Here is a 26,996-nt window from a genome sequence, read left to right as displayed (position 1 = left end):
CTAGCTGTACTAGTATAAAGATTACTATAGCTCTGCATACTTTTGTAGCTCACCTCTCTCAAATATTTTACAAGGTACAGACTAATGCCATTTAACAATGCTGGGAATATAAGCTTAGACAGTGTTCATTAACGAGAAGATGAATAATGGCAGGCAAGGTTATACTCCACTGTTGATATTCATCTGCAACATGCAGCCATGGGGAATTGTCAGGTGTGCCTTAACATTCATTCACATAAGACAGCCTAGTACTGGCAAGGTGCACTGGATCAACTGTTGCCAAGGAGTTTATCTCTGCAGTCTGCGACGAAGCACACTGGATGTTTTTCAGCTAATAATTCCCTCTCAGCTTTGCCTATCAGACAGAGTTCTTGTGAGGATTAAAAAAAAAGGAAGGAAGCAGGAATCATGTATAACCCAAATTCCTCTTAGGAAGGGATGTCTGGCAATATGGTGAGACCCAACTAGCCTGGCTGTTGCCCTCTCTGAGCAAGAGCATGCCTTCTTAAGGTACATCCAAGAACCCTTAGCAACATGCAGCAAATTCCCCAGTGGCCATTCAGGGGTTCCTTGTGGAAATTGTTCCATGCAGACAGCAAGATTAAAAACCAGTGTTTTTGAGCATACCGTAGCCATCCAATCTCTTCACGAATGACAGAGCTGAAAGAGTAGACTACCAGTTTCTATTTCCAGTTTGGGGAAGTGTAGTGGTATAGCCACTCAGGGTTCATAGTGAGAAAAGAAAGAACATATCCAGATGCAATATTAAATAGGAAACACACACTCTGTGCAGCGTGAACAGCTTTTTGGTATTTGTAGGCCTGTAACATGTGAATAACATAAACACTAGATTGTTCTGTATCCCTGCTGGCCGTGCACCATGTCTCTAGCCTCTACCTCTTCTTTTGCTGGGAGACAAAATAGCCCACAGTCTGAAACAGAAGGGAGCTGCACAATGTCTGTCTCTCTTTTAAGATTTTGTCTGAATGCTGAAAGAAGGATGAAACAGAATGGCAAGATTTCTAGCATTAGGCAGTCAGAGAAGAGGAAGAACTCTTTAACCCTCAAGTCTTGTCACCAGTGGGTCAGACTTCTGCTGAGTCAGCTTTGAACGCCAAGGCTGAGTCTATGAATATCTAAGTATTAAAAATGACAAAATCTCTGAAGATGTTCAGAACACTTTCCTTTTTTCAGTCAAGCTTTCATAGACTGTTCTCACAACCTAGGATCAAGGAGCCATTTCCAGATCAAATTGTGTAACTTTCAGAAGGTTTGGTCTATTAAAATAAATGTTCCTATTTTTATTTTAGTCTTGCCTGAAGAAGATCAGCGAAGGACTTCACCATTATCAAAATCTTCTGGGACTGTATTTTCAAGCACAAAAGTTCAATGACCTACAATCTGCCTTGAAAAAGCTGTCACGCTTTCTTCAGAAGGTGGGTGTGTCTATAGGTTGGAAAGTGTTAAGAACGTAAGAGCAATGCTGGATCAGACCAGAGGTCCATCTAGGCCAGCATCCTCTCATGTAGTAGCCTACCAGTTCCTCTGGAGGATCAGCAACAGGGCATAGAAGCTGAGGCCTTTTCCTGAAGTTGCCTCCTTGCACTGGGATTCAGAGGTTGACTGCCTCTGAATGTGGAGGTTCCCTTTAGTCACCGTGGCTAGTAGCCACTGATAGACCTACCCTCTACGAATCTCTCTAGTCCCCCTTTGAAGCTGCCTGCAGCCATCACTACATCCTCTGGCAGCAAATTCCACATTTTAATTACTTGCTCTGCAAACCTGGCCACTACACTATTCACCCCTAGTTCCAGATAATTTATGAGCAAATTAAATAGTACTGACCTATTGCCAATCCTTGTGGACACCACTGCTTGCTTCTCCCCATTGTGAGAAGTGTCCATTTATTCCTACTTTTTGCTGTAATTTAACGAATTTTTAATCCATAACAGAACCCATCCCATGACTGCTTAGTATACATAGGGTCGTTGGCAAGGTACCTTGTCAAATGCAGGGCATTTTTGTAGAAAAAGTCCAGCAGAAACTCACTTTGCATATTAAACCACACCCCCTGATGTCACCATTGTTTTGCACAGGACTTTTTTTGCAGAAAAAGCCCAGCAGGAACTCATTTGCATAGGAGGCCACAACCCCTGCTGCCAAGTCAGCCGGAACTGTGTTCCTGTGTGTTCCAGCTTAAAAAAAAACCCTGGTCAAATGCCTTTTGAAAGCCTGAATGTATAACGTCTACCAGGTTACTGTTTGGTGAAGGGAATACAGATGTCATGAAGTAGAGCTTTAAGAGTTCAGAGAGCTACTGAAACAACTCAGACACCTGGAAATGATATGTTTTAAAAACACTCTTTGTGGCTGGATGGACCTACTTCGATCTCTTTGATAGATTGCACACACCGCTTAGTTCTTTGCAGCCTTTTCCCCACTGTTAGTGAGCACTGTGAACCTTAAAACCCAGCTGCAGCCATGTAATGGAGCCATACAAGCCACAGGAAGGACCACAGTTCACTGGCAAAAAATCTACTTTACAGTCCCCTACTACTCAGCATCTTAAGTTTAAAGGATCATGCAGAAGGAAAAGGTTCCAGCTGTACGAAACTGGCAAAGTCAAGGACAGTCTTGCAAGTTTAATTGGCAGCAGGAAAAGCTTGGCCAACCCACTTCTTTCTCTTGCCTCTGTTATTTTGGCTTTTCAAAGAAAGGGAGAATTTGTTTTGCCATCAAAAAGGCCTGTCAATGAAGTATTACCATGAACACTAGTACTAACAAATCTAGTCAGGCCTCAGTGAAACAAATGATGCCTTCACCTGGCCTTGTCAGCTTTATTGAAGGGTAAAGGGGCACAGAGAGGGAAGTGGCTGCAGCAGGATATCTAGGTAAGTCTAATAGTAAGGCACTGAGAGCCAGTAGCCTGAGTACTATGTATGTTTCCCCTTCTGGAACAGCTGGAGGGTAGAAGTGGCAATACTGGCATTTAAACTGGGAAATGGGTTGTGATATGTGGTTAAGAAAAGCTGGGAAGATTCCCCCAAGAGAATTCAAGCATTTTAAAATAACTAAAATGGTCTGTGTCTAAGTTAACCCCACGCACCTTTGAGGTATATAAGAGAAACTTAATAAATCCATCCTGATGCTAAATTTACTCCATCGCCAAGAAAGGAGCTCAATAACAAATGGCTTCTGGGCCATCTATTTCTTGCTCTGAGACTTAGCCCCACAGGTGACAGCCATTCAGTGTCCAAGTCCAGAATAATTTCCCAGTGTAAGAACTCAGCTCTGAAACATGCACAATGCAATGTTCCCTCTAAGCTGCAGTCTTGTGAGCAAAAATTCTACTTTGTGAGCTACTGTATAGTGTGCTCTGGGGTCATCCTTCCTGAGCTAAGACAAAAATGTGTGAGCTGGAGGCTAAAATTTTGTGAGCTAGCTCACACTAACTCAGCTTAGAGAGAACACTGGTCATGAGAGAATCCAGTCTGGCCTGCTCTGTCACCTGACCAAGATGATGAACTGTATAACACAATTGTTCTTACAGATGTAGCCATCTGGATATAAAGCATATGTAACCCTGATTTCCTTTTCTTCTCTAGGATCCAGATGTGACAGAAGGAATCCACCCAAGCAAAAACAGCACGAAGCCTTGGGTGCTTGAACCAATCCAGCAACACACCCTATGGCGTCTGCGGTCCTTCTCAATTGTGATGGCGAGGGTCTTCGCTCATAGTGCAGCTTTAAATGTGAATATTCAGCAGTAAGGCTTGAATCTCATGGAGGATTTCTGCATATAGAAAGGGGAGGGATTTTTGCCCATTCCCCCTCTCATTACACACCTATGACTGCTCTTGTGCCATTTCTGGGGGCCACTTTATCCTCCAGGAGCAGTTCTTGGGGTGGTCTTTTGGGTTGCAGCAGGAGGGGAGAATTCATAGTCTCTGGAAGGGAATCCTTTCTATCTGTAGAAATCTCCAGTGAAACAGGCCAAGGGGGGGGGGGGGGGGAACCAGCTATATATGTGTGGGGAGGGTTTCATAGTCTACGTCTATTTATTTAATGTATTTATTTATGTATTTATTTATGTGGCCTGATGCCTGCTAAGCACTGCTTTACCAGTGCTAAGGCCTATGCCAATGTTTAATATTAATGGACAGGTTTGTTATAGAACCTTACTCCACCGCCTTTTAAAACAATCAATACCATATCCCTCTTTTTAGGGATGGTTTCTTTATATTTATATATGGATTATTTATATTTTGTACCTTTTGTCCCAGTAAAGATCTTAGAAGTGGAAATGGACTGTTATCTCATTTGTGCAGCAGCAATAGATGTCCTTTGCTGAGCATCAGAGTTGGGGCATGTGCCTGTTTGGAATTATATGCCACCTATGATGAGTCTACCTTGAGGGTATATATTCTCCAGCGGGTTCCCCTATTAGGTTTCTGCTTTTGAATCTTGTGATGGTGGTGGGGAAATCAGTCCCTCATTCAAAAGCAACTGTCTTGTACTAATCCTTTCTACACCTGGACAAACATTGCAAGAAACTTAGCCTCTTGTAAATGTGGCACAGTTGTAAGCTGCATTACTGTAGTCCAAGCTCTGTTCACAGTCTGAGTTCGATCCCGGCAGAAGCTGGGTTCAGGTAGCCAGCTCAAGGTTGACTCAGCCTTCCATCCTTCTGAGGTTGGTAAAATGAGTACCCAGCTTGCTGGGGAGAAGGTGTAGATGACTGGGGAAGGCAATGGCAAACCACCTCGTAAAAAGTCTGCCAAGAAAACGTTGTGATGTGACATCACCCCATGGGTCGGTAACGACGCAGTGCTTGCAAAGGGATTACCTTTACTTTTATACCCTCCAGCTCCTGGGAAAGTCCAAAGAAGTTTTTACAAGGTCAATTTGCTGCAAAGACAGTGCTGAAGACTTAATGTTTTGTAACATAATTTTAATTTGCAAATATATGCATATTGAACAGGCAAACAATAAAAGCAAGTAGGCACGGACAGACAAGAACTGTGCAATCACCAACTCTAGCAGTATAGATTCAGTACCTCAAGACCCCCCAAAATCTGATCCTGCCAGCCAGGAAAGTCTTCATTCTCAGATGGTTGTCTTTACTGCATCCAAACTATACTTTCCCAGCTCCATTACCTATCTGTGCTGTCTAAAACTAGGTCATTTATCAGGTGCTACCTAGATGCAGATGCCAATCTGGCCTTTCAGACAAAAAGAAAGTTTAACAGCAGTCCATTAAGCCCCAACAATCCCCAGAAGTCTCCTTCAGTGTCTGGAGTCAATGATTCATGTACTGTAAAATATCTTTCTGCTTAAGGTAAATCCTATCCACTAAGCTTTTGTTTTTACTTCCTATAATAAGAGTGAGAACATGGTTTGCTATCAAAATGGCAAGAATTCTGCTCTCAGAGACCCCTGCACCCTCCTGAATTCATTTAGGCTGTCCCCTTGCTGACTTCAAGCCACCATCATTGCAGCTCTAAAAAAGAACTGCACCCGTCTAACCCTGTGAATGTTGAAGGGGGTAACTCTCCTCAGGATTACACGGCATGTTACCATTCCTGGCCTTCCCATACCACTCCTTCAGACCTTCAAGACAACCATACAGGCTCAAATTCCCAACCAATTCAGGATCCTCCTCAAGATGGTTTAATGAGAAAGGTCCCACTTTTTGCTGGACATGAGAAAAGTCACCGTTTGTTGGAGGGAGGGAAATGGATCCTCAACAGTAGTAGGGGGTAGGATCATAATTTATCATAATTCTTTACTGATGGTAATGTTTTTGACTGAAAGCCTGCTAACAAGCCTGTAAACTAGAAATCATCTTCATCCACATTCAGCTCGGGCATCTCATTTGGAAGTTCAAAGAGCTCATGATACTCTAGCTGCTCCTCCTCGCTTGGTGGGGGCAGGAAGGGGTCTGTGAGGAAAATGGGAAGAAAGAGAACATCAACTAGGCTCTGAAGGAAAAAAAGGGGGTCTAGAAAATGAGGGTGAGGAGAACTGAAATGCCCCATTACAACTGTAGTCCCAGGAGAGAACTCTGCATCCATTAGCAGATTGCTAGAAGCAATTTGCTATCAATTCAGAGGTAGCTCAGATTCCACCCTCAAACATGTCCTGAGTACCATCACTCACCAATCCTGTCAAGCATGACGTTTTCAAATAAGGCACTGACTGTATCCATGTTATTAGAGAGCAATTCGTCCACTCCCAGAATGTGGGGCTCCTCTGGGTTCACCTCCAGAATGTGGGGCTCCTCTGGGTTCACCTCCAGAATGCGGGGCTTCTCTGGGTTCACCTCCAGAATGCGGGGTTCCTCTGGGTTCACCTCCAGAATGCAGGGCTCCTCTGGGTTCACCTCCAGAATGCGGGGTTCCTCTGGGTTCACCTCCAGAATGCAGGGCTCCTCTGGGTTCACCTCCAGAATGCGGGGTTCCTCTGGGTTCACCTCCAGAATGCGGGGCTTCTCTGGGTTCACCTCCAGAACGCGGGGCTCATCTTGTTGCCTAGACAGATAGCGGACAGACAGGTATACTTTAATTTAATTACAAAAAGAAAGCTGTGAATTCTGCACCAAAGAAATCCCAAGTCCATCAAGATAAACAATATAAAAAGGGAACAGCACTCATGGAGGAGGGATGAGGACAGCCCTGCTGCTTGAACACAGAAAGCCCTGTTTGACTTCTGGTTTAAAATAACATGAACAGAACTACATGTTATAAAGCAGTAAATGCTGGGTTGCTGTGAGCCCAATGTAATGCAGTTTACCTCAGGTCTTCACATAATTACACTAAGCACTTCCTCTGCCCACAGAAACAACCAACAATTTGAAACAGATCAGGGAAAATGTTAGGCATAATGACATCAATACACAAAGAGCTACACAAGAGGAATAGAACTTGATGCAGGGCTTCCATTTTCAGCAGTGATCTTGTGTTACATAAAACATGCAGTTACAAGATGGCGGCTTCTACTGCTGGATTATTGGTCTTTCCAGCCTTACCCAAGATCCCCTTTTAAATGGGAGATTACAAAGATTGCATCTGGGCCCAACAAGGCACTAAAACAGTTTTAAACTTATGTTTTTCTCTGCTAGGAAATGAAAGCTATATTTCTCACAGTACCAGGGCTGGATACTCCATTGGTGTCCTATAGAAATCTTTCAGAACTGTGCGGACAGGTCAATGAAGGAGACAAACGACTGACATGGCTTAATGATAGCACAATATTCAATGATTTGTGATAGCACATTTTGTGCAACAGCAACAGAATGCAGACTGTCCTGCCCATTATATATAGTGCTTTTTCTTATAAGGAAATTCCACAGCTATTGTTGAAATTCACAGAGACATGGAAGATGTTGGAGAGAATGGATTTGACAGCACTTCCAATTTTGAAAAAAATATATATAAATGAAGAGTAGCTGCATGGAGCCTAGTCTGCCAGGATCAGAGAACTTTAGTCAGACCAACAATGGCTCTCCACGGTCTCAGGCAGAAGTCTTCCATGTCACCTATGGCCTGGTTCTTTTCAGCTGGAGATGCTAGGGACTGAACCCAGGACCTTCTACATGCCATGCTGATGCTCTAACCACTAAGCCAAAGCCCCTCCTTGAAAGGACACCTTTAAAAATATAGTCACTGAAAAAAACCCTCACCATGCTCCATCTACCTCCTCCCCCTCCCCCTGGCTCCTCAGATAACCAACTCTCCTTCTGCATCAGGCCTCATCCACCTTCCCAAATGGCAAAGAGTGGGCTTTTTATTTAGGGTATGCATACAGCACTGAACTTTATTGTGGGAATTTTAAAATAATGCATGGTTTCAGTAACATGCAAAGGATTTTCTAGGCAAGATCCTTAAAATAATTGAGACTTTTGACAGATTATAAGCCAGAAAAAAAGAGAAAACCTGCTTTGGGTACAAACAACAGTTACAAACAAAAGTGTTCAACTTCTGTAATTCGAACAAATTACATAGAACTGTTCCAAAATTTGGTCCTCTATGCCAGAATTCAGAATGATGGAATAAATTGTCTTTTATATTGTGGTGAACAGAATTTTCAGACACTATAAGGCAAAATGCAGAAGAACAAAATATGCCAGAGCAGCCATGTAAATATTCTACCACAGAGGTCTCTGGGGTTGGTTTGATTCATCCTACCCAATTCTGGAAGCACTGGGTATACTGCAAAACAAAACAAGTATAAATGAGAAGACAAAAAGTTTGCAGTCCTCTCTCTTGTCAGTGAAAGAAAGGACAGAAAACTGGATAGTGCATTCAGGGTAATCCAAGATAAACTGGTGAGAAGAAACATGGCAACTAAGTTTTTGAGGATGGTGGAGATGGGAAAAGATGGCACGGCTCACCTAGAGGAGACTCTGATCAGGCGGCGACTCAGATATTTCACGTGCTCTTTCAGGTCAACTGGGAAAGGAAACAAAAACAAAGTGTATGGGTGGAACATGGTACCATCCATAATAGCTCTCCTCTCCAGACAAACGCAAGCATGTACTGCTGGGATCAGTATCATGGATCCCTTTGTATATACTGTACTACAGGAGTATACTATGCCAAAAGTCCACAAAAAAGTTACCCATATTGAAAAAGGCCCTCAAAATAGGTCATCATGCAAGCATAACTCAACAACTGACTGCTATTGATAGCTGAGGGCTACGGAGAACAACGGCCTTCCCTCCCCCCATACTACACTATTCACTAGGTGTACTGTGTCTTTACTTCGTTTTCTATATAGCACTCTTTCTTCTAAGTACAAGTCTGTTACATTATTTTATAATTGTAATCTGCCTTTAGTTGCATTGAGAAAGATGGACAATAAGTACAAGAAACCTACTTCAGCCCTCTCCCCACAACTCCCTGGTTTTCTAGGATTTCACCAGGCATGCCTCACATATGTTCATTCTTATCTGCTCAACTTCAGCTGGGGTAAAGAAATGTTTTTGGAGCAGAAGAAGCTACCAAGAAGCACCTTCACTGCATTCAATACAAATATAATTTTCTCTCCAGGCTGGCAACAGAAGCAAGTTACGGACACTTGTACTTGTTGCCTAGTAGTGCCTGAGAAAATCACTAAGAAATCTCCCCCTTCCTTGCATATAAAAAAATTGTGTGTGTGCACGGAGATGTGTCTTTATAATTAATAGCATGAAGAATAAATTGTTTGTAGTACGCTGCAGGGGTGGCCAATGGTAGCTCTCCAGATGTTTTTTGCCTACAACTCCTTCAGCCCCAGCCAGCATGGCCAATGGCTGGGGCTGATGGGAGTTGTAGGCAAAAAACATCTGGAGAGCTACCGTTGGCCACCCTTGTGGTAGAAGAACAAGCTTGCTAGGAGTGTGCATTCAGATACACTCGAGTCTAAAAAATACCCCCAAAATACTGATTAAGGTATTTTTTATATATATTCGGCATCCCAAACATATCTGGGAGCTTTTCAGAAAACAAAAAAAAAGTCCCCAAAAAAATCCCAGAAATTTTTTGAATTTTCCAGGAAGATTTGGAGGCTTCCAGAGACTGCCCCCCCACCCACTTTGTTTCTGGGGATGGTGGTTCTATGGGCCTCCCAAGCTGCTTTTGTCAATTTCAAGTGTGTTGTGTCAATTTCAAGAGGTTTGTTTGTTTTGTTTTTGGGAGGGTTGCTGGCATTGCTTTGTGTTTCCTTCTTTTTTTGCACAGCACTTGCAAAATCCCACAAAATCCACCCCCTTGTTTGGATTTGTTGTGATTTTGTAGTTTGAAATCAATCATGCTGAGCTTGCACTGCCATAGTGGTATTGGGTTCTGCTGGGGAATTCTGTATATTGCAATTGGTTCTGCTGAGCTTGCCATCCCTCCAGATTTTGGTTCTGTTGGGTTTGCATTGTTGGGTTTGCGTTGATTTCTTCTGGGCTTCTGCACAATGACATTAGTTCTGCTGGGCTTGCAAAAGTACCCCCCTCCTTAAGTTTCTACTGCAGAGATTCTCTGGTTTGATTTTGGTTCTGGTAGGCTTGACACATTGGCTTGTGGTTCTACTGGGTTCTGCAATGGTTTATTTTATTTTATTTTGTAGGTTTCTATTCCGCCTTCTCCCATAACTGGGCTCAAGGCAGATCACAACATACAATAGAAACAATACAAAGCTATAAAACAGAGTTAAAATACCACTAGGAATTGAGCCTGGGACCTTCCATCTGCCAGGGCTTTTTTTGTTGCTAAGTAACAAATTTATATATTTTGCAACATTGTATTAAATCTAAAACCTTCTCCCATAACCGGGCTCAAGGCAGATCACAACATATAACAGAAACAATACAAAGCTATAAAACAGAGTTAAAATGCCGCATTAAAATTAAACAGTAAAAAAATAACCAATAAATAAAATGCACCATCGGCAAAAAAGGCACAGCATGTCAAGTAGCCAGTTATAAAGCCCACATTTAAGTGGTGATAGTGCTGCAATAAGGTACAATGTCACCACAGGCCATGATGTCCCCACAAGGGAAGCCAAATGATGGAATAATAGGCCGCCCGCTGCCTCAACTATAAATCCGGCGGAACAGCTCTGTCTTGCAGGCCCTACGAAATGGCAGTAGTTCAGGTAGGGCCCGGATCTCCACAGGGAGCTGATTCCACCAGGCAGGGGCCAGGGCTGAAAAGGTTGAGGCGAGCCGGGCATCCTTAGGGCCAGGGGTGGTCAGGAGGTGTTGCGTAGCTGATCGCAACGACCTCTGGGGCATATATGGGGAAAGGCGGTCCCTCAGGTATGTTGGTCCCAGACCACGCAAGGCTTTAAATGTCAGTACCAATACCTTGAAGTGGATCCGGTACTCAATAGATAGCCAGTGCAGCTGGCGCAGCACTGGCTGAATGCTTGCCTGTAAAGGCAATGCAGCTAACAGCCATGCTGCCGCATTCTGCACTAGCTGGAGTTTCTGGATCAGCTGCAAGGGTAAGCCTGCACAGAGTGAGTTATAGTAATCCAACCTGGAAGTGACCGTTGCATGGATCACAGTAGCTAAATCCTGGGGGGATAGGTAGGGCGCCAGCTGCATGGCCTGCTGGAGATGGTGAAAGGCAGATCAAGCAATAATAATAATAATAATAATAATAATAATAAATTTTATTTCTATCCCGCCCTCCCCACCTCGGCAGGCTCAGGGCGGTTAACAACATTTCATAAAAACATATAATGGTTAAAACTTTTACATTTAACAATATAAAACAGTAACATTAACTTAATAACATTAAAACAATCCAGTAAGTGCAGTTATTCAGCGGTGTGGTCTTAACCGCATTGGCGGGTGCTTAACCGCATTGGCGGGTGCAACTGCTGTGACCTGGGCCTCCATGGTAAGTGAGGCATCCAGTATCACTCCCAGACTTCTCACCTTCTGAGACGGTGCAAGGGATGCACCGTCCAGGGTTGGGAGTTGGAGGCCCAACTCTAGTCCCCCCACGGTTCAGGTACAGGACCTCCATACAGGTGCTGTTGGTTCTCAGTGATTGCTACTTGCAGGTGTAGCTTTTTGCCCTGAAAACAGCTTGCAGGTTTCCCCCCCTTTTTTCCTCAATAGGAGATGAGGGAAAACGTCTGGGGGGAACCCTGTTCAGGGGCCCATAAAACTGGGCCCCCTTGGTCAAATCAACTTGAAACTTGGGGTTATTTAAAGACAGGCACCAGCAACTCCACTCCAATTTTGGTGCCTGTATCTTTAAAACCAGAAAGTTTCCCCATAGGGGATAGACCTGAAAAATTCAGAAGCTTGGAGGGGGAAACCCCTGAAATTTGAATACTATACCAGTATTTGGAATTTGGAGATATTAGGAATACCAATATTTTCCAAGTTCAATCTATCTGAACCTGAAAAAGAACAAAACATTTTTTGCACACCCCTAAAGCTGATGCTCCATTCATTGGCATAAAAATGAGCTGTTTCACAGTTGCAAAACTGGGCCTGCACTACAGCTGGAATATCCATGGAGAGCCTTGTTCTTTGTGTTACAACCACCCAACACTTGCAAAGCTCCTTTGAGCAGGGACCTCACTTTCACTTTTGCTCTGTAAAACACAAAGAACTGAGGTGCTTTGTACATCTTCATTTTGGTAGCCATATAAGCTAGAAGTCTGTTTTAACCCCATCTCCCCCAATGAAAGTCCGAAGATGCTAAACTCTCACTCGGCAACTATAGACAAGCAGAATACCCATAGCCCTGCTCTTATGTATGAAAACAGCACGTCATCAAACTGCTTATGAGAAAGGCAGAGGAGAAGTTGGCAGGCAATAGTACCTTCCCGCTGTTCCGTGTAGTAAGGACCAAAAGCTTCATTCCGGGGAATGTTAGGGTAGAGGAACTGGAGTGGATTCTCAGGCATGTCCTCCTCTGCGAAGAGTTGGTAATCACGAATGATGTCAGGCAGTGGTAAGGATTTCAGATCAGTCTTGGTGTAGGGCACGACTGAGCGGAAATTAGGGGACCCTGTAAAATTTGCACACAAATTGGTAGCCAGAAGACAAAGAGAGGCTCATGTGGCTCTCTGAAGTTTATGCTAGCTTATATGCCTGCATTGGACAGATATATTATTAAAGTGTTGGGAAATTTTTGAAAATACTCAGCCTGGCTCATGCATGCTCTCACCTACTACACCATTAACATGTTGTAGTCACCAAAGAATGCCTGAGACACAGTATGTGGGCAACTGGGATGTGGCACAAGAGCATCAGGAACACACCATCATTGTTGTATTCCACCCAGGTACAGGTGATGCCGCCATCCCGGGTAGTCTCGCTGAACCGCAGCAGGAAGGTACCCGCTTGCTTCTGCTCCAGCAAATGCCTTTCATGCTTGCGGCTCACAAATCCCATGATGAGACTGGGAGGAAAAGAAGAGGGGAAAAAAATACTAAGACAAGCCACTGTTTTCCTTTGCTCCTAAAAAACTACCCCTGACAATTCCAGTCTCAGTCCCTCCTTGGTACCCTCTCCTCTATGTGGTTCATAATGGCAGCGCTATGGCTGTCCATAGCAGGACACAGGAATAGAACCTGGATGGTGGGGTCTGCTGGAGGTCTGCTAGTTGATCAGTGGTTCCTTTAGGGAAGCACATGTCTCCCCAAACCAGAGGGGTGGGTGGGGGAGCGGTAGCTCATTCTCCTCTAGAGAAGGCTCTGAGTAGGGTCCATTCTTGGTAAATGGGATACCAGCAAATATAGCAAAACAGCATTTTTCAGCAGTGGCTCACAGCCTGTGCCTTTGCATTCGTTACCAGTAAGCCCTGGTCCCAACAGAATCCTGCTGGGCTGCCATATGCCCACATCAGGTGCAAAGCCTTTGGACTCCATGCTTTCAATGGTTCTTATTTTTTGTTGCTTGGGCCCCCTTGTTGCATCCTCAGTCCTTCCTTACTGAGCAACTGTAAGTATTTGCATAAAGGTAGCTCTGAGAAAAGCAAATCCTTGTCACCTGCTGCTACAGCAAGAGGACTTCCTCATGTATTTATTAAGGCTTGCTTATTGACACAGCTGGCCCTGCTCAGCACACACATAATTCAGCCAGCATATGCTTTCCATACAGCTATAGAGGTCTTGGTTTCCTCTTCCCATTGAAGTTGTGCTGAAGGGTTAACAGCTTGGGTAGCTAAAATTACTTATTTGCACCTGTAGCCTATTTGCTTTTGTGAATCACAGAAATAGAATATTAACAATGCCAACAAATATGGAAAACAAAACAATGGCCTACGGAGTAGAAACACTTGACCTACATTCCAATTCTGAAAAAGGAGACAACAAAGACTGCAGCAACTGTTAGACTATTGTATTAATTTCTCACATGAGTAAAGTAATGCTCAAAAATTTACAACAAAGACTGTTACCATATATGGAGCAAGAAATGCCAGATGTTCAAGCTGGAGTCAGAAAAAGCAAGAGGTATGAGAGATCATATTGCAAATTTACATTGGTTACTGGAGCATACAAGAGAATTTAAGATGAAAATCAGCTTGCGTTTCTTAGATCACAGTAAAGCTTTTTGACAGCATTAAAATTATGGCTGGTTTTAAATAAAATGAGTGTGCCACAACATCTGATTGTTTTGATGTTCAAGCTGTAACCTGGACAACAGGCTACTGTTAGGAGAACAGAGAATGAAGAAACGTAATAGTTTTAATTTGGCAAAGATGTCAGACAAGGATACATTTTACCTCCCTGTCTCTTCATTCTATGTGTATAACATATCAAAAGGAAAGATGGATTTGATTTTGATGAAGGTGTGGTGAAAACTGGCGGAAGGAACACTTACACTTGAGATATGAACATATCACCACATTACTAGCAGACCTGAAACAACTACTGACAAAGTTTAAAGCAGAAAATACCAAAGCAGGATTACAACTGAACAACAAGAACACAATAACAATGACTACTGGGGAAGTTACACAGTGTTAGGGTTGACAGTAAAGAAATTCATATTGTCCAATATTTTCTGTTCCTTGGCTCCATCATCAACCAAAAGGGAGAATGCAACCAAAAAATCAGACAAATTAGTAGCCATGAAGGCAGCGATGATATAGAAAAGATTCTGTAAGCGTAAGGATGTGCCACCGGCAACCAAATTAAGATAACTCATACCATAGTATTCCCTGTAAGGGGTGTGAAAATCAGACAATGAAGAAAGCTAACAGGAAGAAAGCCAATTGTTTTCAAATGTGGTGCTGGAGGAGTTTTATGGATACTGTGGACTACAAAAAAGACACCCAAGTGGGCTCTAGATCAAGTCAAGCCTGAACTCTCCCTAGAAGCTAAAATTACTAAATTGAGGCTTTCGTATTTTGGTTGCATTATGAGAAGACAAGAATCACCGGAAAAGACAATAGTGCTAGGGAAAGCTGAAGGCAGCAGGAAAAGAGGAAGAGCCAACATGAGATGCATTGACTCAAGAAAGGAAGCCACAGCACTCAGTTTGCAAGACCTGCACAAGGCTGATAATGATAGAATTGCCATATATTGGAAGCAACGGCACTTATACACACTTTCCCATCGAACTTTTCCCATTATTTTTTCCCGTAAAGATGCACCTAAAACAGCTAAAGGGAGATTAAAGTTTTCCCTTCCCTTCCCTCTCACTACTTACTTATTCTTCCAGAGTTCCAGCAAGTGATCTTGGATGAGACCTAAGATTCCATCAAGCCAAGTCCAGAAGGAAAAAGCATTTTCAGAAGGAGAAGCCTCCTGTAGAACCATCACAAGGAGTTATTAGAAGAAGGAAGTTGCTAGATGGGTATCAGAGGAAGACAGGGAAAGGGTTATACTGCGAGACTTACCTTGCTGAACTGGGTCCAGGTGATTGTGCTTTTTGGTGTTACCTTGGATCCTTTAATAGGAAAGACAAACCATCAGTCATGAAATTGTTTACATGATCAGGAATGAGTTTCCCCTTAGGAGCAAGACTTCTTTGGTTTCCTGACCCTCCTTTCCCTGTGCTTCCAGATCCTTTGAGCTGAGAGAAAATTAGACCTAATTCCATATTAATGAATAAGTAAAGTACAAGTAACTCCATATTAATGAATCCCAAGTAACAATCATCCATCTGGCTTCCATATTTACTATCACTAACATAGTTTTCATATTGTGGCTCTACCCAAAGGAATGTGCTAAAAAACTATGTGGGTTGGAGAAACCCACCCTTTCAGGCCCAGCCAAAGGGTGCATGGCACCCCAGGCAGCCTCACTGCCTGCCGCCCCCCTCCGTGGTGCCTCCCCTCCCTCTGTCCCAGTTTTAATGCCCAGGGAACCAGTGATGATGTGCTGGCTCCCAGGGCTTTTTCAAGGCTGCCCGCACTGCCGGTCAGCTGATCAGTGGCTCCTATGCTGGCCTTCCAGCACTAACAGCACTGGAGCGGCAGCGGGAAGGACAGCGAACCACTGAAAAAGTAGCGGCCGCAGCTTCCTCATCACTTCCTTCCTGGATCATGTCAGTGGGAAGTGGGGAGGGGGCAGCAGCTGCCGCTTTTTCAGTGGTTCACTGTCCTTCCTTCCGCCACCCCAGCACTGAAAGTGCTGTGAGCGCCAGAAGGCTGGCATAGGAGCCGCCGGCCTCGGCGTGGCTTTGAAAGAGCCCAGGGAGCTGGCGCTTCACTGTTGGTTCCCTGGGCATTAAAAATTGGGTGGAAGGGAGGGAGAGGCAACTAGGGTTTTGCCAAGGGGGCGGGGGGGGGGGTGAGGGCCGATTTTGGTGCCCCTACCCTGCTGGCGCCCTAGACAATGCCTAGTTTGCCTAGTGTGTGGGCCGGCTGTGCACCCTTGGACTAGAAAAATTGAGTTATAATGTTTTGACAATTAAACATCTTCATGTCCCACCCCCAGAATCTATGCCTCCTAGGTGGCAATCCAGAGATCTTGGCCTCTTTTGTAATTCCACAATCACAGAAGAAGTTACTCTGTCCATCCTTTGCCACTGTTTCTATAGGGCAAGACCAAAGTCCTTGCTCCAGGGATCAAACATCCTCTGCAGTCCACTAGCTTCCCTTTCACTCTAATGAACTGCCAACACGCAGCTTGAATGAGAATCAGTTCCCGTTATCTTCTTTTAAAGTCTGGCCTTAGGCTAAGTCACAAACTCTTTGACCCAACAACAATGTCTACCCGGCTCTTCCAGCCCTGCACTTGCCCCACATTACCACAGAGCTTCTTTCCAAGCATTTTCAGCTGCTCCGTATCAAGGCCTCGCTTAGTTGCATCTGAGAACTGCCAGCTGAGAACCTCTGACAACTTGACCCAAGGTGCTGCTGGTGGCCTGGAGAAAAACTGTTGGTTCTGAGAAGAAGACAGGAAAAAGAAAGAGAGAGAGAGACTGCAGAAGGGGAAAGAACATACAGTTCAAACAGGGCATAATTTAGAAGGAAATCTGGGATTAACACTGCCATTTTAAATAGAATCACACCCTTTTATTTTAAGTCAATGTGCTTAAAACGGCTTAACTCTTTTAAGGATGGCAATGTAAGAAACTGAACACCCTTAAATGTGCAATCTTAGCTATGCGAGTTACTTCACAGGACACTTTCATATGGGACCAACTGAGTTACCAATACACATGAAGCTGCCTTCTACTGAATCAGACCCTTGGGCCATCAAGATCAGTATTGTCTACTCAGACTGGCAGCAGCTCTGCAGGATCTCAGGCAGAGGTCTTTCACATCACATACTGCCAGATTTTTTAACTGGAGTTACTAGGGATTGAGCCTGGGACCTTCCATCTGCCAGGGCTTTTTTTGTTGCTGAATAACAAATTTATATAGTGTGCAAACAAATTTATATATTTTGCAACATTGTATTAAATCTAAAACCAGTGTATACAATTACATCATCACTTGTCTGTTTCTTCCCTCCAAAAAATAAAGTCCATAACACAGTCAATGCATGTCCAGAAATTCTTTCCAATGGAGAGATCAGGAAACTTTACAGGCTTCATAAGTTGCCCCTTGATTCATTGTTGTAACCTATGAACCTTGTGTCTGTTTGAGAAGTCCATTGAAATCAGGTTCCATTTAACAGCCTGACAACTGAAGAAGGATAGAATTGAAACGTCTTGGAATCTAGAAGGCTGTAGCTGTTCTCCAGAGTCTCAGGCAGAGGCCTTTTGCATCATTAATGCCCAGTCCTTTTAACTGGAGATGCTGGGGACTGAACCTGGGACTTTCTGCATGCCGCATGGATTGCTCTACCACTGAGCCACAGCCCCTCCTCTAACAGAGTAACAGAACAAAGTACAGTAGGGAGAGAGTATTCCTTAGTTATTAAAATATTTATATCCCGCCATTGAATAATACAGCTGCTGATGGACTGGGAAAAAATGTCTTGTCCCTTTAATAAAAGTTTAAGGCGTATTATTTATCAGTTGATGTCATTTACCTTCATGTCAGAAAAGCTTTAGCTACTCATTTCTACACAGAAAAACTTTAGCTGCTCATTTCTACAAATCCTCTTTCAAAGAAGCAGAACATTTTTCCTCAGGCTGCTGGCAAGCCTACGAGAGGTTCATTTGGAATGGCCTATACATACACATGTCCATGGTGCCACACAGCTGTGGATCATCTGACACTCCTCTGACATACAAAAAGGAATTAAAGTCAGGAAAGAAAAAGGGGCAGCAGAGAAGGAGAGCTGCTTTCCATTAAAGGTCCAAATACTGCAAAGGTATTGCTTTTTTGCTCTCAGCTTGGAAACAGAATTAAAAATTCGTGGTTCCATACGGTACTGAATGAAGCAAATATTCCCTGCAATAATCTCACAAGGCCCTTTGGAAATGACCTGACTCTAGGGATGTCACTAAGAAGACTGCCCCATTCAGCTCTGGAAAGCAACTGAAGACTACTAAAAAAGCTTTTCATTCTCACTATTGTTGCTAAAATTGACCTTTCAATTAGCAGTTTCTGCTTCATAGTCACAGCAACCCTACCATTTGCTCTCTCTCTCTCTCTCTTAATTAGCACAATTACGCTTCAGCACAAAAAAAAATAAACTGTTTTTAACTCAAGCTTGCTGTGCCTATTTGAATGCTCCTTTCTCATGAAGTTCCATTTGGCTTGAAGAACTCTCCTGAAAGAGACCTATATAGCTCAAAAATTATTGGGACTGTGACTGCTATCTTGCATTAATGTATTTTCTGTACACCAGTGTGTATCTTAGCTTAGGCTGGAGCAAGTTCCCTCAGACAAAGAAGCTTTCCTTCTAACAAATGATTCTCCTGCTGGAGGAAGCACCACTTACATTGGAGGAAGGCTTTAAACTTTGTCTAGTGGAGTGGTACAACACCTCTTTTCTAATGTTCACTTAAGAGAGGGATGGCACCACCATCCTTTGCACACTTTGCAGTCCAAGCAGCATCTTAAAGCAGGCAGCTCCATCTGCTTTCAGAAAGGTCCTCATGCTTACTGGGCAAGCAGCTATGTAGACACACTCTGGACCCTGCCATATGGACAGGATCAGGGACCTGCTCAAAAGCCCTGAATCAGCACATCACCATAAGGAACAGCCTGTAACCTTATGGCATGAAGGTTCCCTGACTAGAAGTTGAAGTGTGGAAGCCAAACTCTTAGAGAAAGTAAAAAAGAAAAACCACAAACCCAGTTGAGATAGATGGGAACAATGGAGACAGCAAATGTGCTGGCCTGGGATCCTACAAAGCCTGTAAAGTTGGGGTACAGGGAGATGGACATGCCCATTTCTTACCTTTGGGTCTGTTCCAAGCATACTGAACCACAAGATGGAGGCCCAGGCGCTGGATGCCTGGTTGACATTAGAGATGACCACCACAGGTAAAGTGGATGTCTAATGAAGAAACATCAGAGATTGAAGACTGGGAAACAGCCCTGCCCTGAACCATACAATGCCAGATTAAGGGACCAGGTTTCTGACCCTGATGGCCCAGGCAAGCCTGATGTCATCAGATCTTGGAAGCTAAACAGGCTCAGCCGTGGTTAGTACTTGCATGGGAGGCCACCAAGGAAGTCCCAGGCTGCTATACAGAGAGAGGCACCTCTGAACATCTCTTGTCTTGAAAACCCTATGGGGTTGCCATAAGTCAGCTGTGGCTTGACAGCACCTTCCACCACCACCACCCATGCTTACCCCCTGGCTGCTTAATGTGTAAGAAACCCTGACACATACTTATGATGAGCCACCTTTGCTCCCATTTTTCCCCCTGCTGTCTTACTTTTCTGCAGCAACAACACTATTTTGCTCTTTAAGGAGATGATGAAGAAGAATTGAAGATTTATACCCCGCCCTTCTCCCTGAATCAGAGACTCCGAGCGGCTTACAATCTCCTATGTCTTCTCCCCCTACAATAGACACCCTGTGAGGTGGGTGGGGCTGAGAGGGCTCTCACAGCAGCTGCCCTTTCAGGGACAACCTCTGCCAGAGCTGTGGCTGACCCAAGGCAATTCCAGCAGCTGCAAGTGGAGGAGTGAGGAATCAAACTCGGTTCTCCCAGATAAGAGTCTGCACACTTAACCACTACACCAAACTGGCTCTGAAGTTTATCAATAACAGGAGTCATGTGCTGGCTTCGAAAAATAGCATCTGGCCATGCTTTGGATGTACGGAGCTGCCACTGCATTCAAAGGGAACTTGAAAGAATCCAAACAAGGCAACAGAAAGATGATACTTTGCACACTGGGGATGCCTTGGAAAAATATGCCATATGAAGGGGCAAAATGTCTGGCCAAAGCCTAGCTCTGTGCCTTTCTTAGCGTAATGATGCCATGACTCCCAACCAAGACATCAAATGATAAGACCACCATATGCAATCCTTATCATACCACTGAAAACTATACAGAGGGTTACTTTGTATCTTAAGAACATAAGAGAAACCCTATCAAATTAGACCAGTGGTCCATCTAGTTCAGCCTCCTGTTTGACACAGTGGCAAGATCAGTTGCCCTAAAGGACCAACATGACATAGAGTCCAAGGCCTGTCCTTGATACTGCACCCCAGAAGTGGTACTCAAAAGTTTACTGTCTCTGGGCACAGAGGTTCCTTTCAGTCACCTTGGTTATCCTCCCATTAATCTAATTTCCTTTTAAAGTCATTGATGCTTGTGACTATCTCCAAGTCCACTGGTAACAAGGAATAGGGTTGACACAGGCCCATAGCCAGAAAATTTGCAGGGGGGGGGGCAGGGAATAAAATTTTAGATGGAGTGGTCCTGGGGCCCAAAATGATGTCACACACCTTAAAAATAAATTAAAAAGGAGTGGTGGTGGCAGCAAGGGTGGCGAAAGCAATGGGGAAGTGGGGGGGGCGGCAAAAACAGGGTGGTGAGAGCAGTGGAGAGAGCGGGGGTGGCGAAAACGGGTGGGGAGAGCAGCGGGGAGAGCGGGGGAGGCAAAAACGGGACAGCGAGAGCAGCAGGGAGAGCGAGGGAGGCAAAAACAGGCGGCGGGGAGGCAAAAATGCGAGAGCAGCAGGGAGAGTGGGGGAGACAAAAATGGGCAGCGGGGAGAGTGGGGGAGCGAAAACAGGTGGCAGAGAGAGTACGGAAGTGAAAATGGGCAGTGGGGAGAGCAGGAGAGGCAAAAATGGGCGGTGTGAAAAGCGGAGGAAGCGAAAATGTGCGGCGGGGAGAGTGGGGGAGGCAAAAACTGGGGAAGCAAGAGCGTGGGGAGAGCAGTGGGGAAAGGAAGGGTCATACAAGTGGAAGGGAGGATGGGTGGAACTGGTGCCCCCCCCCATAGCTACGGGCCTGGGCTGACACCTTTTTATTGAGTAGTTACCTGATGGGTAGAAATAAAAACCTTTCCCTGGAAATGAAGTGGCTTCAAGGAGAGCACTCAACTTAATCACATGGTAGAAAGCAAGTGGCAACTCTAGCAGAAGAGCAGCCTTGTCATATCAGTGAGGTTGGTGCCTCACAAGTGATCAGAAACCATCTTCTCTAGCAAGGATCAAGCATGTCAGTATCCCCTGGCTAGAAACAGCATCGCCTGTGTGCCACACAATCTTCAAGCAACCAAGCTGACAAAAGCATTGTCTCCCTTCCAATAGCCCTCACTCCTATTAATGGTCCTCATACCTGAAGTTGGCACTTGAGACCTTGGTAGCAATAATCTAGTGTGAACGTGAAGATATGAAGCTCCTCTGTAACAGGCAATGATCCCTGCAATGAAGGAGAGGGGGGGGGGTCACACCCAATGATGTTGCCCACTATCTCATGGCATGGTCTGAAGGCACACCATACAGCAACCTTCCTGAAACTATCTCAGCAGCATCTCAATGGAAGATTCCTTGATGTACCTCTCATAGGTTCCATAGATAGAAGGCAGGTTATACATGTAATTAAAATACAGCTGTGATTACATGCAGCAAGAGCAGGATTTACAAGGACTCACAGAGGATGGGAATTCAAATCCTCCACACTCCTCATTTTCCCCATCTTGATTATGAATGTCCCCTCCCCCATCTGGCATGACTACCCAGTCATTTCTTTTCCTTCTCCTCCCTGCCCACCCAATTGGCCAATTCCTCCCCCTGCACCCAATCACTACCTTTTATTTTTTATCATATTCACATGTCAGCTGGGGTTTCTTTCTGACATCTGCAGAAGTGCAGATGTTGCTAGCTATATGGCAGCAGGGCTGTGGAGTGCGAACTGCAATCTCCCCTCCCTTTTACATGTCCGTGCAAAGCTGGGGTTTACCTCAGCTTTGTAGAAAGATACACGAGATTTGCACATTGAGGGCCAGCCATGGGAATTAGATGTATGATGCAATTAATCTGAAAGTTACTTTCCTGATTATACAGTATAAAATGTAGGATAGAAGCTATGCTAGCTACATGAGCTAGCCCTGAGCCACTTGTTGAGAAGGGCGGGATAAAATAAATAAATGAATGAATGAATGAATGAATGAATGAATGAATGAATGAATAAATAACTAACTAACTAACTAACTAACTAACCAAATAACCTGGAAATGCAAAAGCTCTATAATAAGCCATGCTTGAAAATCCCATAGTAGTTATTGTGCTTTGAAGTCTAGATCAGAGAGCCAAGGATATACCTATAGCCTCCTTACTATTTGGGTCTTTCAGCTACCCCCCTCCCCCCCAGTATACCAGTGCACTGAAAAGATGGACGTAATATGTAATAATAATAATAATAATAAATTTTATTTATATCCCGCCCTCCCCGCCTAGGCAGGCTCAGGGCGGCTAACAACAACTTCAATAAAATTATACAATATATAATAAGTTTTAAACAGCATTTAAATCATACAATAATTTAAAACAACAATATCTAAAACCAGTTCCAGTTGTACAGGAGCAGTATCCTAAGTTTTTCAAAACAAGCACAGGACACAACCCTTCACCCTACCCTAGTATTGGCCCAAACCCTCTGTATTCATTCAACACACAGAACCAAGGGCTCAGGGCTCATTGCTTTCCCAGCAGGCAAACTCACCTCACTGGCACCTTTACCACCTTTGCCTTTACCAGAGCCACCACATTTTTGCTCTTTTAGCATCTGTCAAGAGAACAGAGTGAGGAAGCACAGATAGTTGGAAGCAACAACAGACCATGACATCTAATTCCTTTCCAAAAGGAAAAGCTATTCTCTTGCTTCTCAATATACATAATCTAGACCAGGGGTGGCCAACGGTAGCTCTCCAGATGTTTTTTGCCTACAACTCCCATCAGCCCCAGCCATTGGCCATGCTGGCTGGGGCTGATGGGAGTTGTAGGCAAAAAAACATTTGGAGAGCTACCATTGGCCACCCCTGATCTAGACCACAAGTGGCCCATGGGAGCAGAGCAGTATAAATAAGAGGCACCACTTTCATTGAGATAAAAGTTTACAGGCTCAAGCAAAGGTGATTATGATTGAGGTCTCTCTGAAAAAGAGAAACATACCAAATTGTTCCAAAAGAAGCAACACAGGAGTCAAGACCCATTCACCAAGATCTCTCCTTTTCAACCCAATTCCTTCTCCACGTGGCAAAAGCAAGGAAAAACCAATTAAGGGCCAGAAGTAAATTGGCCTCAACTATTTTTTTACATCTTGCCTTGACCTGGCCCCAACCTGGAAGAACAAGCTCCCAATAGAGATTAGGGCCCCGCAGTTCTGCACAGAACTGCAGGGCCTGTAAAATGGAGCCATTCTGCCAGGTTGAGGCAACAGACATCCAACCAATTTGGCCCCTTCTGCTGAAGCTGCCTGTGATCTTGATGGCCGCAAAATTTACCTCTTTGGATATCCGTATCAATCAGGTCCAATATTCACTCTGATGGAAACAGGCCCAGGACACCACAAGGTTGTGGAAGGAATGCCATCATGTTTATTAGGGAATTTCAGAATGGTTATTTTTAGAGGTTTTACAGCTGATTGATATTTGCTAGTATTTGTATGTTGTGACCTGCCCTGACCCTGCTTATAGGGAGGGCAGGATAGAAATCAAAATCAATCAATAAATAAAGAACCCAGCACTAACGGTGTCACAGGTACACAGCTCATAAACAGCATTCAAACTCCAAGGACAGAGCGGAACACACTGCTATAGCCACCAGAGAAAGGGAAATGCTGTTCAGGCAGGGACTTCCAAGATGCTGTGAGCCCCTCTACTGCACCCAACTTCTAGCTCTTATGTTTTGTATGCCTCTATCTATACATTTTTAACGTATTACCTAAATAGCAGGGTGGGAAGCCCCATCACTGGGTACAGAGTGAAGGGTGGCCCTCTTGTGCACAAAATACCCTGGCTAGTATTAAAAACATTAATCTTTTATAAATGAAGGACATAAGAAAAGCCATGCAGATGTAAAAGAACATCTCCTCAAGACTTCCAGGGTTCTGCCAGGGAGTGCAACAACACTGGGATGATTTATAAGCATTCAGCACTTCCTTTTTATAAATCTTCTTAACTTTATTTAGAACAATGACTTTTCAAAGTATTAGATGTGTACTTTAGTTTTTACTGCTGGCCCTCTTCGTGTATCTTAAGAGGCTACTGCAAAACTCTGCCTAGAGTTCTGTCCTCAATCTCCATCTCTCTAGATATGGAACTGCAGAGCCTCATAATGCAGTGGACAAGCTCTCTTCCCCCACCTCCTCTCTCAGCTTCAAAATCATACTTTTTCTTATGAACTAAAGGATGGAAAACTTTTTCCATAGTTTGATTAAAATTTGGTGGTAGCACCAGAGGCCAGATTTTTTTTTTCCTTTGGAGTCAAAGTTTCAGATGTGGCCTTACAACAGATTGTCTCAAAACTAGAGCGTGGTAAAGTGTTAGTTTTCAGGCCCTCTTCTATAAGCTAAGTAGCGTTTCCCACCCATCCTCCAATATACCCATACCCAGGGGTAGAATTCTAGAAGCTCCTTTGCATATTAGGCCACACAACCCTGATGTAGCCAATCCTCCAAGAGCTTACCAAAAAGAGCCTAGTAAGTTCTTGGAGGATTGGCTATATCAGGGGTGTGTGGTCTTATATGCAAAGGAGCTCCGGCGAGAATTCCACCCCTGCCCACACCTTTCCCAGACCTCCTTTCAGCCACCAAACCCCTCTCACCAGACCTACAATGTGACTGAAGTCACAGACGAGGCCTTCCATCTGGGGCCGGTCCTTCACCATGGTTTTGGTGTTTGATGGCAAGATGTTGAATCTTCGAAATCTTCAAGAGGGGGGAAAAAAGAGTGTTGCATAACTACTCTGGATTGTGATTTAAAAAAAAAACTCCCTCATGCCTTCAGGGTTTTAACATTGCTATGTAGTGTTTTTATTGCTGATATGATGGGGTTTTTGAGTTTAGTTCGATTGCTGGTTCTGCCAGGTATAAATGAGCTGATGTTGCCACAATGGAAATAATTTTGTAATTTTACGCTGCTGCTAAATGTTTTGCGATGTGTGGTTTATAATTCTGCATTTTAATATTCTAATTTTGCTACGCTACCCTGGGTAGCTTATTTTGGTCGAAGGTTAGGGTTATAAACACAATAAAATAAATAAATCAACCTCGGAAGTAGGCCATCATCTCCCAGTGCCAAGAACTCAAAATGTTCCAATTGAGAAATGTTATGTATGCATCTACCAATACATTTCTAACATATTACCTAAATAGCAGGGTGGGTAGCCCCCTCATTGGGTACAGAGTGAAGGGTGGCCCTTTTGTGTGCAAAATCCCCTTACATCACATGTTGCCACAATGGAAATATGTAATTTTTTAAAAAACAACTGGGATGGCTACGAAGAAAAACGATGACTCAACAGGTACACTGAGGAGGGCAAAGGAAGTGGAACAAATGGACAGGCTGCAGGGCAACTGGACCACTGTGTGAGTGGCAAGAGGGACACACAGGCAGAACAAAGGGGAGGAAGTAGGGACTGCGAGTTCTCATGAGCTATGGCAAAATCCATGAACACTGGGAGATAAAGGTCTGATGCCTTCTAGAAACAAATAACCAAATTTTCTGCAAAACTCAACAATGGAATGATTACAATGATGGCACAGTGGAGGTAAAAACAGGCTGGGGACTACATCATGTGGTCCAGCTATGAATAAGTGGAACTGCAAGCCACAAATGGCAAAAGTTTCCTTTATGCAGATAAACTTGTGATATAATCAGTCCTGCCCTGGACAATCAACTTCCAATGTCTATGCCACTCTCATTAATCTGCTAAACTGGAGGGGCCCTGGATCTCATGCCATGCCTGCGCCAGATTAGAAAATGACAGTCTTCCTTCACCTTGTTGCCTCCCCTCAGCTCTTACTTACCCCACCGAATTAGCAGAATCTCTGCAAGAAATTAAAAAAAGAAAAGATCAGTTGATGTTCTAGGCTCCCCTAAGTTGTACTATTACAGCTGCCTGTCCTGTACTTGTAGGAGGGACATGGCCAGTGTGTGGGAGTAGGCAAAGTAGGTGGCCATCTAGGGCACCACCAGGCCTAGGGGTCACTGCCATGTGCCCCCTCTCCCCAAGCACAGCGTGTGTATTCCCTGGAGCCTGCCTTCCCCAATGGAAAGCAGGCTCCGTGAAGCGCAGATGCTGCCTGGCAGGTTTCACGTTCCCTGGATCTGTTATAGACCTGGGAAACGTGAAAGCAGATGGTGCCTGTGCAGTGTGCTCCTTGGAGCCCAGCAGGGATAAATTAACCAAATGTAAAAACTAAAGAAGAGCAAATTACAGTTTCTAAAAATTGGCTCCTGTTGAAATTGTATGCTGCTACTCATCCTTCCTACTCTACTTTAACAGAGCCATGGGGTGAGAGCCACAGCTCAGTGGAAGAGCTTCTTTCTCGCATGCACAAGGACTTGTCACTGGCACCTCCAGCTGAAAGGATAAAGTAGTATTCTCAAAATTTTTATTGCTTAGTCTCATAATTAAAAAAAATAAAATAAAATAAAAAACTATAAATTTAAATCATAAATAGTTTCAAGTTTCTTCATTTCTCCTACAACTCTCTGTTTTTTAAGTTTCAGGGGGC

At 44.1% G+C, this 26,996-nt stretch overlaps 1 protein-coding gene across 1 annotated transcript in view; it reads right to left on the bottom strand.

The window, feature by feature from the left end:
• Positions 1-4,936: 4,936 nt before the first annotated feature.
• Positions 4,937-26,996, bottom strand: part of STAT2 (signal transducer and activator of transcription 2) — a 38,501-nt gene continuing 16,441 nt past the window's right edge. Inside the window, exons 11-23 of the mRNA XM_060252680.1 lie at positions 26,286-26,306; positions 25,091-25,184; positions 22,980-23,042; positions 21,594-21,677; positions 19,249-19,347; positions 16,698-16,833; positions 15,342-15,391; positions 15,152-15,249; positions 12,757-12,896; positions 12,315-12,503; positions 8,393-8,450; positions 6,160-6,530; positions 4,937-5,941 (exon numbers count right to left, since the gene is read on the bottom strand). Coding sequence (XP_060108663.1) covers positions 5,835-5,941; positions 6,160-6,530; positions 8,393-8,450; positions 12,315-12,503; positions 12,757-12,896; positions 15,152-15,249; positions 15,342-15,391; positions 16,698-16,833; positions 19,249-19,347; positions 21,594-21,677; positions 22,980-23,042; positions 25,091-25,184; positions 26,286-26,306 — 1,510 coding nt within the window. The 3' untranslated portion in view covers positions 4,937-5,834. The remainder of the gene's footprint in view (positions 5,942-6,159; positions 6,531-8,392; positions 8,451-12,314; positions 12,504-12,756; positions 12,897-15,151; positions 15,250-15,341; positions 15,392-16,697; positions 16,834-19,248; positions 19,348-21,593; positions 21,678-22,979; positions 23,043-25,090; positions 25,185-26,285; positions 26,307-26,996) is intronic.

Source organism: Heteronotia binoei, chromosome 13 (assembly GCF_032191835.1).
Source record: "Heteronotia binoei isolate CCM8104 ecotype False Entrance Well chromosome 13, APGP_CSIRO_Hbin_v1, whole genome shotgun sequence".
Lineage (NCBI taxonomy): Eukaryota > Metazoa > Chordata > Lepidosauria > Squamata > Gekkonidae > Heteronotia > Heteronotia binoei.
Note: the sequence above shows the minus strand (reverse complement) of the source record. Positions and strands in the feature narration are given on the sequence as shown.